Raw genomic sequence first — 11622 nt, 5'->3', positions numbered from 1 at the left:
ATTTTTAAGCACCTCCTTTATAAAAAATAAATAAATAAGAAAATCCCATGACACATTTGTACTGAAGTATTACAGCAAGTTTTATTTTATTTGTGTAGCTATATACAGTAAAAGTTACAACCAAGTTCAACTTTTATTTAAAAGGAAAAACTATGTAGAAAAAAACTGTTTCTAAATTTAGGCATAAAATATCACACATTACATGTACTGTCTGACTACATCAAACCACTCCAAGCAAAAACCTGAGAATTTGTGCACAAAAAAACAAAACTTACATTTTTTTTTAGGTAAAATCTAAAACCTCTACATGAAAAAAATATTTAAGTGAGAAAGGCTTATGTAGAAATGACAAAAGTGTACATTTTAAACACACAACTGAAAAGCAAAATTAAAACACTAAAGTTTAAAGTTAGACAAGAGGGTTAAAGGTATGAGTTTAAAATCTTATAAAAGTAAAATTTAATTTAACAAAGGAAAATATGCAATTTGTATAATGTAAAACAGTGATGAAGATATTAAAAACATTTTTACATTTTTTGAAAATGTTTTATCTGTTGTAGTAGTCAACGCCAAGATCTTTTTATGAATTAGGTGTAAATACAAAATATTGTCTTGCATTAACATTCTGAATGGTTTGTAACAATCAACTTGCATTTGATATTTTAAACTCTACAGTTACAGCCTAAACTACTGAATTTATAACAGACAGTACAGAGGGTTAATTTAACATCTGATAATCTGTTAAGGAATAGCATTTAAATAACTCCTCTTAAATGGTCCAAATGCTAAAAGTTAGCAAAAATTTAGGTTAAATCCAAACTGCCATTAGAATGAATTAAGTGTCTCTTACCCCTATTTTTTAAGTAAAATTCAAATTACAAGTAAATCAAAACTGTTTAAGCATTGATGCTCATGTGTTAAAAGGCAGTTAAATTTTATTGAAGTGTAAAATTCTTGCCACATTGCTGTTATTGTTGTTCAAGTTTTGTGGAACTGATTGTTCATAGTTTTGAATCTGCTGTTCAATTGGCATAAAAGTGCAGAAAACTAACTTTAACGTCCTTTATTTTACAGTTTTGATTTGTTCATCATACACTGTGCAAATTCCCATTTAAATGTAGTAAATTGAGTTTTACATCTAAAGCAACGTACTCTCAAATACTTTAAAAAAGATTCACGTTCTTTAAGTTTGGATAGAATAACTACATTTTAATAAAAAAAAAAATAGATCTGGGAACATTGATGAAACATATAAGGCTGTTTGGAAAGACTAACCTAAGATGTGAAAATTATAAATGTTGTGTCAATGGGCCTTTAATTTGATATTAAAATATATTTATATTCAATGATACGCGAGTGGCCAAATTGTGGTAAAAGAAAAATGAAGAGTTTTTGCCCTTTACAAATTTTAGATCGTTTTAATGTACTGTGACTAAGATGACAGTTGACGTAATTAGGGATTAGAAATTAAATAACTTAAAAACTTAATTTACATGTAGAGACCCATGGGAATCAGAAATGGGGGAACTAGGAACCAATGATAGTTTAGCTGAAACCCCTGATAAGTAGTAGAAATTCTTCACATATCTGCTCAAAAGAAAAAGACTTAAACCAGTGGGTAAAGATTTAAAAACGTGAAAATAAAACATGAAAAAAAAAAATCAAATGGGTGTGTAGTAAAAGTTAAGGACGTGAGATTGAAAAAAAAGTCAAGTGAAGGCCAGCGTTCATGCCAGCAGGCGACCGCCTACACCACAAATGACGACTTCTGTCTGAATCCCTGAAAACAGAACAAACAAGAAATCGCTTAAAAATAGTTAATGTTGCTTCGTATGATTCTAGATTTTAAATAAATAACATAAGCCAAAAAATGTGTTACAGATGTAGTCCAGTAATATTTGAAAAACACTAGAAGTGTACTTACATCATCACCCTCATCGTCTTTGTATGCTGGAGCCTGGTAGACCGAGCTGGCCTTCTGTTTGCTGCTGAAACTAAAAAGGAAAAATGAAAACAAAAACTATTTTTCAAAAACGAAAACTCTCATGATCAATCAAGAGTATACTTTCATTACTTTAACAAATGTGATAAAGCTGATATTAAGAATTTAATTGGATAAAAATCATTGTACACCTTTTTTATCCATCATAAATACACTAAGCATTCCCCCAACCGTAACTCTAGACTGTACAGGTTGAGGTAAATAAGTACGATAATATGAAAGAAGTGAAGCAGCATCTACTCACCGTTCAGTCACACCTGAAAGAAAAATGAGAGAAACAATGCAATTAGAAAAGAATCTTTAGTACAAAAAAAAGCATAGCTAACTGGTTTGATTATTCATGTGTTGTAGTTGGTAAGCAGTGGGGAATTTTACGCTTCAGATGCATTAACAGAAAGGTCAGAGCAAGTTCTCTAGAAACTGAGACGATACTTCAAAATGATAACAGTGGAATTTATGAGTCAGAAAAAGAAAGGAGGAGTGGCGGCTCACTCATCAAATCAGGTGCTTCATTTTGATTATCTTTAAGGAGATTTCTCAGAATAGTCTTAATTATTTTTCAATGAATGATATTAAGGAAGCACTAATACCAATGAAGGGGGAAGAAAATAGTCCAACTTGTCCAAGCTCAAAAATACCTTTAGGCTAAATCTTTAAAGTACCACTCCAATCGTCTTTGGATGAACAGCGTTTAAATACTCTTAAATGTGATTGTTTTAATTTTTTTAACTGTCATTTTCTCTGACATATTTTCTGCAGAGCGGCAGCAGTTCATTAAAAATTTGCCTCTGAGGTGTGGAGCAAGTCCACCCCCTTCTTATCATTGACCTGTTTACATGCTCCCCTGCTAGCTTACAGCCCCTCACATCACCAACCTAACATTACCAAGTGCAACAAAAATGGCGAGCAATGACCGCAATATCCAGCCATACAGATGTGAGCCAGATAGGAGCTAAGACGGGGAAAAAGAGATGCACTTGGATGTATTTGTCTGCAAGAGGATGCATCAAAATGGAGTGGAGCAGGGAACTTGTGGCTTACAGTAGTAGCTTCTATGTCCCAACTTCAAGCTTTTTCAAACTTCATTTTTTTGTATGCTACTGATTCACAATGATTTAAATACAGAAATGTTGAATTTTAATTACATATGCCCCCCAATTATAAGAAAAGGGCCACTAGAAACATGCTAAAAACACAATTTTCATCAGGATGGGTCTTTACTCACATCAACTTTATCTGTAAACTACAAAAAAAACTGGAAAATGGATTCAGAGAAACAGCAGAAAACTTACTGTCCAGATAGCCTTTCTTTTTGGCAAACCAAACACCGACTATCAGCAATGCCACAATCAGCAGAGCCACTATCACTCCTGCAACAATGCCTCCAGTGTTCAAGTCACCTTGAAAATACAAAATGACACATTTTTATTCAGAGAAATCACAGAAACATAATTTTGAATGTAGATTTTCTGTATTTCTTCAATAGAAAAACAAAAGAGTTTTCTTTTAGTGTACTTACGAACTTCCATTCTCACAGCCCGGCATTTCTGAGCAGGACCAGCGATGTTGAAAGCTTCACAGTAATATTCACCATTATCTGCCGGGGAAGCTTTGACAAATTCCTGAAGCCACAAGGATGACATTAGTGTACACACAATAAAAGGTGCAGTAAAATGAATGATGTAACTCAAATAGCTGTAGCTAACCAGTGTGCCCTTTGCTTCATCAAGCCTGTAGGTGGCGTTCCTGAAGTTAGAATTCTTGCTGGGGTCAGAAGGCAGGAGGGTGTTGTCTTTGTACCACCGGTACGTAGGAGCTGGGGACCCGATGGGATCATGACACACCAACGTGGCCGGGTTACCAGTCGTCACCGATGTTGGGATGTTACAAATAGGCACAGAGGGGGCCACTGCAGGACATGATATAGATATGATGTTGGTTTGGCTTGTTGTGCTTCAAACATCACTCCACCGATGTTTCCAAATCCACTTCTTACCCAGAACAGTCAGCATGACAGAGACTTCTCCAAACTGCTTGTTGCCGGACACCTCGCATTTATATGTCCCATTATCGGCGCGCGTCACTTTGGAAATTCTCAAACTAGAACCAGAATATAGAGTCGCACGACTAGCATAGGGATCTGTGGGAAAAACAACAACAAATCAGTGGTCTTGATTATATTTACTTTATATCTTCCAATGGTGGCCGGTATCTAATAAACAGCAGGTTTAACAGGCATTCGTTACTTTAGACGCCGCTCTGCAATAGTGGCTGGGCTCCTTTAATGTCATCTGCTCCTGATCATTCCGATTTGAATAAAGAAATACTCAGAAAAGCAGTTTTAATCCTAAATTATTTTTATACATTTTCCACCCTGAGAAAAATGCAACAATAACGTGATAAAAAACGCAATTTTCATTGGAGTGGGTCTCTAAGAAATAAAAGCATGTAGATATTGTGCTCTCTTATGGGGTCCAGATGACCCTCCCTGTATGATCCCTCCCATGACAAAAGGGGACGGGATTTTATGTCTGCCAAATACATCAGTAAAGATAAAAAAATGCTCTACTGCTAGCAGGAAGCTTGTGGTCCATCCTGTGTGTTTTTCTTTTTTTGTAACAAATACAAGGTTTTTCAAATTGCCTTTTTTCGTCTGCTCCCGATTCACGATATGACTAAAGAATTAGTCAGAAATGCTATTTGAGCTTAACTTTCGTAATATACATCCTCCATCACTAGAAAAAAAGCAACAATTTAAAAAAAAAACCTAAATGATAGTTAAAGTTTATTGGTTTAGTTTTCCATTTGTACAGTAAACACAAACAATTAAAACAAACAACCCATAAAAAAGGAATAGACAAGCTTATGAAGCTTATTCAATGCCTTTCCAGTAGTACATTTAAATAGTTACTTTAAATATTTTTAATATACCAGAGTGAATTTCTTAAAGTTTAAAAATGCTTTGAATCCAAACATCTTACAATAAAAATGTAGAAACAGCAAACAATGAAAAAAAAAACTAACTAAAACAGCTATTTGTCACATTTCCTCACAACTTTCCAACAGCACCATGCTGGAGTTTTAGCTGATTCTTGAATTGAAAATACTTTTTAAGTGGTATAATATAACTTTTAGATCATTTTATGAGTATCAAAAGCATAATAAGCACTTAAAATGTAAAAATGAAAACACAAAACGTGTCAATCATATTAATTCGTCTTAAAAGACAGCCTTTTTGTGGCAGTGCTCTTACCTGTTATCGTCTTATCATAATACACGTATGTTTGAGATCCTTTGTTGTCTTTAAACTTCCACTCAAGCCTGGGATCTGTACCAAAGTCTGCCGAGTAGGAGCAGGTCAGGTCTGCCTCTAGAGATCAAACAGCACAAAACATTTCACCTTCATGGTATAGCTGGTACTGAACAACAACTAAACATTTTTTTTATTTGTAGTCAGCTAAACCGAAATCACAAATCAGCTATGTGAATAATTTGAATGCTTTAAAGTAACTAACTAAAACTTCCTCGGTGCGACTCTGGACTCACCTTGATTCTCCTTCACCTGAACATTATTATTTTGGGTGGTGACAGAGAATCCACTCACACCTGGAATTGTAAGAAAGAGGAAATAAGTTACTTGATAAGACGTTCAAAAGAGAAAATGTTAGATTTTAAGACAGAGAAAACTCAGACTGCTGACAGAGACCACAGGGACTGTGCTGCTTTCAATCTGACTCATCTAGTTAATAAAACAAGACTGTCAATATCATTATATCATGACTTTGAAAGCATGTGGAATTGCTGTGCTTCACTAATATACCAGATCTTCCATACATAGAGCTCCAGTGAAGCATCTAAGAACTACGGTATTTGCAGGCAAGTTGAAAATTATAGGCATGCTTTTGTAGTCTACTTCAGTGTTTCCCAACCCTGGTCCTCAGGGCACACTGTCCGGCATTTTTTTAATCCAACCCTGCTCAAACACACCTGCCTTTGATGACCGTCATTGTCAGGCTTCTGCTGAGCCTGATGATGAGCTGAATCAGGTGTGCATCATGAAAAAAATTCAGGACAGTGTGCCCCGAGGACCAGGGTTGGGAAACACTGGTCTACTTCTCTGTACTTGCAGTCTAGCAAGTAACTCTTTATTTATATAGCGTTTTTCACTGAGGGCAACTGAACCAGTCTATATGAACTGAAGAAAAAAGGAATTATTTCAGCTAACGCTACAATCACACCGGGCTCGGCTATGTGCACTCAAGCGACCACTTCCAATGAAAGGTGCAACTAAACAGTTAAATGCGCATTTCAGGTTTCTGCATTGAAATCTCCTCTTCGTCCATTGCCAAGCAGCATTTTAAGTCCATTTTTGGGCTCTACATACATAGTGTGTGACCTCTGAACCTGTGTCAAAAGTTAAACCAGTTAAACTATGAACAAGCAGGGACTCAAATTAGGTATATGGGTGGCGTCCTTTTCAAAACACGCAAGTACCACCAACCAATTGGAAATTGATCAGGAAAGAGGAGTTATTAATTGTGGTCAAAATACTATGATAAAAAGTCTTTCATATATCAGAAAAGAGCTGTGAAAAAAAAAAGGCTGGAGCAAGATATGCGCTTCTTTGACATTTCACAATAAGACTCCTCCAGCTGTAGTTACAGAAACTCAGAACTCCTCATAGTTTCTTTAAAATGCTCTTCAAAAAAATTTACAAAATTAAAAACCAGAAATATTCTTGTTTAAATCCTTTGTTCAACTTTGAAAAACTTTTAAAGACTCAAGAAAGAACAAACAGATCAACTTCAATGTCTTCCTGTGCTGTGAGGCAACAAATGGGGGGAAAAAAGTCAGGTCTCCTCTTTTTCTTTATCGTATGGTGTAACCCTTGAAAAAGTCGACTGTATAGACGAGGGGTAGGCAACTCCAGGCCTCAAAGGCTGCGTTACTGCATGTTTTCCAACATATTCCAATTGGCTGGACACACCTGAACCAGGTAATCAGTCATGAGTAGGGCTTAGATATCTGGAGTTTGTATAGTCCTGGTATAGACTGCTACTGCGCACGTCTTTTACTTTCGTTGTTTTTCCTCCAGAATGATCGTTGATTTCAGACTGAGCATGCTCTAAGGCGGGGCGGACCAACCCTGGTCCTCAAGAGCCTCAACCCTGCCTGTTTTCCAGTTCTCCCTGATGTTAATTAGCTGACACAACTGATTCCACATCCTGATTGACTGAACACACCTGATTTAAGTTGTAAGCATAAAAGTACAAAACACAAACTATATTAAGCTTTCCACATAAATCCTTTCAATGAATTAAAAATGCAATTATCTGATCTCCATTTAAATCCAACACATTAATTGATTAGTTCTCCATCAACCACACAGAAACAAGAACTCACAGCTACTCTGTTTCGTTTCTACCAAATATGGACAGAAATAACATTTTCTGCTGAGTACACTAGCACTTTGCACACAATAGCCTTACAGAGTCAGGAAAACAGGAAGCAAAAAGACATTAGAATGGAAACCGTTTTCTATGACTTCATGTGAGGTAATAAGAAGGTGTGACCATGCAACCATTACATGATCTTAAGTTTTCAGTAACAATCACGCTCTAGTTTGTTTGCAGATTCTACATCAAACAATTAAAAAAAAAAAACAGAGAAATTCAGTAACATTGAAGTTGATAAAAAGTGTTATATCGTGAAAGCAAAAATTGTGTTTATTTTTAATGGAGTGTTATGATTTCTATTAAAGACTACCATCTAGATACCAGTTGCCTGGTAAACCGTGCAAGTTCAAATCTTTCTTTCTTTGAAGTCAATGAGTTTCAGATGAGGGTGGATTTGCTTTACGACCGTTGTGAAAATGAACTCGCATGGAGCTTTCAACATTGTTTGAGCTTCTGACATTAACACTAGGAAATAAAAACAGAACCTCACAGATAACCAGCATCTTTAAATGTGTCTAAATGTCATAATTTTTATGTCCCGAATTAAAATGTATAAAAGGCATTTGGGAACATCTATAATTGTAATGTTAGAACAAAATATTTAGGCATCCATCAAAAAATCTATATCTTTTTACCGACCAATCTTTAACTTTATTTTTAAAATTAGACTCAATAACTTTAAAAAAAAGCTACCATATGAAACAAGAATGAAACCTTTTAACACAGGCTGTTAAGTCAGAAAACATATGAAAAAGGAGCCGTTAAAACCCACTCTCATGAAAATCTGAGTTTTGGGTGTTTTAAACAGTCATTCTTTCTGATAGAAGACATATATAAAGAAATTAGGCTTAAAAATTACCTTTCTGAGACTTTCTTTATAAAAACTGTTGTAAATAACAGTTTGAAAAAGAGCTTATTTGTCAGAAAACATGCTGGGCTCTCCATAGGCTACAAGCTCCCTGCTCTGGTCCACATCTGCTTGCAAACAAATAGATTCGTGTACATCTTCATTTGTCTTGCCTGAATTCCATCTGGTTTAAAACTGTATGGCCTGATATCGCCAACATTGCTCGCCATTTTCATTTCGCTGGTAATGTTAGGATGGGGGTGTAAGAGGTTGTAAGCTTTTGGGAGACTGTGTAAACGGATGGATGATGGGAAATGGGGACGGGGTTACTTTGTAAGAACAGTCCCACCAGCCATTTAGAGGGAAATTTCTAATGAACTACTGGAGCTCTGCAGAAACTATGTCCTAGAAAATGATTGATTTAGGCTAAAAACAGCATAAACAGATCAGATGAAGGGAGTAGGACTTTATACCACGGGGAATTGAGGTAAATTCCACTCATAAAAACTTATCTTAACAATAAAAACTATGAAAGTTTTTGAATAGGGAGAAAATTAAAACTATTCTCAGATTTACAGAGACACAAACATTTCTAAATATCATCAAAAATAAATTGTAAAATTCATTTGCGACTCAATGACATAAGAAGTGACACACTGGGCGGTTTCACTCTACTGAGACAAGACAGGCTGTAGCAGCTTATAGTGCTGACCATGAACTACCACACCTAGTCACCCACGTGGTGCACGCTCCTCCCTGTGCTGTCAGATCCTGGAGGACGAAAAACCAGTGGCTCATTCCTTTCAGCTGAGCCAGAAAGCATTCGGCGAAACTGGTGTAACTAGGTCTGTGTGCTCACTGGTTCACTGATAAGACAAACATTCTTGAAGTGCAGTTCTGTTTACAGGAAACTAACACCTTTAAAGTCACCCTCCGATGAAAATCATGTTTCTTTGAGTTTTTAACACTAGTAAAAAGTGTTTTTCTTAATTGTTTAAACTGGAAAGCAGAATGCAGGTCAGCTCCACTGTTACTTATTAACAGACTGCAGGGTCACAAAGTCGACGAAGAGATAGCTGTGATGAAAATAAACATTCATAGTTCGTCCATACATAAAACAACTTAATCTGTTTCATTAAAAAACTTCACAGGATTTTTTTCCCTCAATACCAGCTGACAAAGTCCCCTCCCTTTTAGCATTAGTTTCGTGGAAAGATGTCATTTATTCTGCAAGTTGTAACACGAGCAATGGAGCACTTCCTTGTGAGTTTCAGTGTACAAATTATAAATAACTTTCAAAATAAAGGCCTGGTGCGGCAGGTGTCCAACAGAAGGTGCATTCAGAGCCTAAAATGAAGGTGTCAGTTTCTAATCCCGTGCTCGGGCTCACAGAAACTGACGGCTTGTAATCGGAATGGCACGTTAAATGGTGAAAACTAAAACCAGAAGGGAAAACAACTGGAAGATGTTAAAATACAGTAAGTACAACAGAGACTACTTAATAAGGGAGTGTACTTCCTTTTTTTAACTCATCTGCAAACATAAATACCATATATTTTAGCTTCCATAGATTTTGTTGTGGAAAACTGTGTTTACAAGGGGTAAGAATAAAAAAAATAAAATAAAACATACTTGAAAGTAAGCTCAGACAGATGGGATTGTCTTTACAGTCTTAGATAATGCTGCATTTATTGCTTTCTAAAATTCATTTTCCCCCTACAGCCTATAGGAAATAATAAAAAGCATGCTTCATTATTCAAAATTCTTTTATCCACAAATAATAAAAAATACCCAAATCCTTAAAAAAACCTAATAAAAAATTTAAGCTTTAGACAGATTGAGAGAATAGTTAATAAAATATAAGGTACAATTAAATAACGCCATAAAAATATTTAGTTGACTTGTTAAAGTTTAATTTTATTTCTGGAAAGATGGGTTTGGAATCACTATTAATAATTAAGTATTATTAATACATGTTTTGTGAACAAAAAGTGAATAATAGAATCAATATTGTTATGGGTTACAAAAGCCTCAAGTAAAGATTTGAACCGTCTTATCTTAATTTATAAAGCAAATTATTGTGTAAAAACAGATTTATTTATATAATAGTGTATTCTCCTGCCGCCACCCTACTTTTTTGCCCAATTTTTATCTCCAAATACACAGGACAGACTTCAAACGTCAAGAACTTTACTTTTAGGAGCAAATGTAAAAGTTTAGTCGATTAAAGTTAGATTTTTCTTACATTTAAAAGCTGTTTTTCCATATTGGAAAGACGAACAGAGGAATAGGCCGCAGCCGCTCACCTGTTGCTGCGCAGAACAACAGCACCGAAACAAAGCCGTTCATGTCGGGCTCCTGCTCCTCGTTCGTCCCGTTCCACTAAACCTCCTGAAAACACGACAGAAAAAGCCTCAGAACTACTCTGTCGGTCGAACTAATCGCCAAATTCCTTTTCTTTGGAGGTCTCTGTCGACTTTTCCCGACAAAAAGCGGCGAGTTGCTTCTCACACCTGTAGTAACCAGGTAAACGCCTGCACGCGCGTCCACTTCCGGTATCGGCGTCCTTTATAAAAGGCCGCCAAGGAGAGGAAAAACGAGTTTGGCAAGAACCGGCAACTGTGTGGAGAGAGAAAAGGAGCGGATAGATGCAGGTCTGTCAGGAGGCTCTCCGCCGCTCTGGTGCTCAGTCATACATTTGTGTTTATGTGCTCAGTTTGCTGAACTTCCTTCCTCCTCCTCCTCCTCCTCCTTTACCCGCACTGTTCCTGCGGAGGAGCTGGAAGAATGAACAATGAGAGAGTGGTCCACCACTCCACTTAATGCACATTTCTGACGGGGAGCTCATAACACAAGCTGAGCAGCAGTTTCACTCTGAGGAAATCTCCCTCTTCCATTTCTTTTGGCCATATCATAGTGATTGCATCACACACCTGCCCAGCTTATGGCTCCAAAATAGCTCATTTGTTCAGGTACATGAAGCAACTTTTTCATTTTAAACAAACATAAATAAAAATGACACAAATGACCATTTTGTGGGCACATACACATTTTGTTGGGAGTTATTTTGATTTTATGGGCACAAATTAGTATTTTGTGGGTGCAAATAAGCATTTTGTAAGCAATAATTAGTATTTTGTGGGCAAAAATGAGCATTTTGAGGGAAATAATTTGTATTTTGTAGGCATAAATTCATATTTTGTGGGCAAAAGTAGCTTTTCGTTGGCTCAAATTCGAATTTATATGTTGTGTGCACAAGTCAGAATTTTGTGATCAGAAAGCTAGCACAAATTAGGATTTTTTTTGTACAAATTAAA

General features: G+C 36.1%; 1 protein-coding gene across 2 annotated transcripts; it reads right to left on the bottom strand.

The window, feature by feature from the left end:
* Nucleotides 1-62: 62 nt before the first annotated feature.
* f11r.1 (F11 receptor, tandem duplicate 1) lies at nt 63-11083 on the bottom strand. Of its 2 annotated transcripts, XM_024266165.2 has the most exons (11): nt 10819-11083; nt 10612-10696; nt 5549-5608; nt 5256-5372; nt 3999-4142; nt 3709-3911; nt 3522-3624; nt 3295-3402; nt 2247-2259; nt 1925-1994; nt 63-1780 (listed from the first exon to the last, which is right to left on the bottom strand). In XM_024266165.2, the coding sequence occupies exons 2-11, from the start codon at nt 10652-10654 to the stop codon at nt 1748-1750; spliced, it is 894 nt and encodes a 297-aa protein (XP_024121933.1). In that variant the 5' UTR covers nt 10655-10696; nt 10819-11083; the 3' UTR covers nt 63-1747. The 2 variants fall into 2 exon arrangements, with proteins under 2 accessions (XP_024121933.1, XP_036071031.1); XM_036215138.1 differs by having other exon boundaries at nt 10612-11082.
* Between the last annotated feature and the right edge of the window lie 539 nt (nt 11084-11622).

This window comes from Oryzias melastigma, linkage group LG14, assembly GCF_002922805.2.
Source record: "Oryzias melastigma strain HK-1 linkage group LG14, ASM292280v2, whole genome shotgun sequence".
NCBI classification, from domain to species: domain Eukaryota; kingdom Metazoa; phylum Chordata; class Actinopteri; order Beloniformes; family Adrianichthyidae; genus Oryzias; species Oryzias melastigma.
Note: the sequence above shows the minus strand (reverse complement) of the source record. Positions and strands in the feature narration are given on the sequence as shown.

Bases quoted from the DNA above. Each gene is read 5' to 3' on its own strand.
- f11r.1 (XM_024266165.2), bottom strand. From the start codon at position 10,654: ATGAACGGCTTTGTTTCGGTGCTGTTGTTCTGCGCAGCAACAG. The intron at 3,625-3,708 runs GTTAGCTACAGC...TTGTGGCTTCAG, and splicing joins ATGAAGCAAAGGGCACACTG to GAATTTGTCAAAGCTTCCCC. The intron at 3,403-3,521 runs GTAAGTACACTA...TGTATTTTCAAG, and splicing joins GGCTGTGAGAATGGAAGTTC to GTGACTTGAACACTGGAGGC.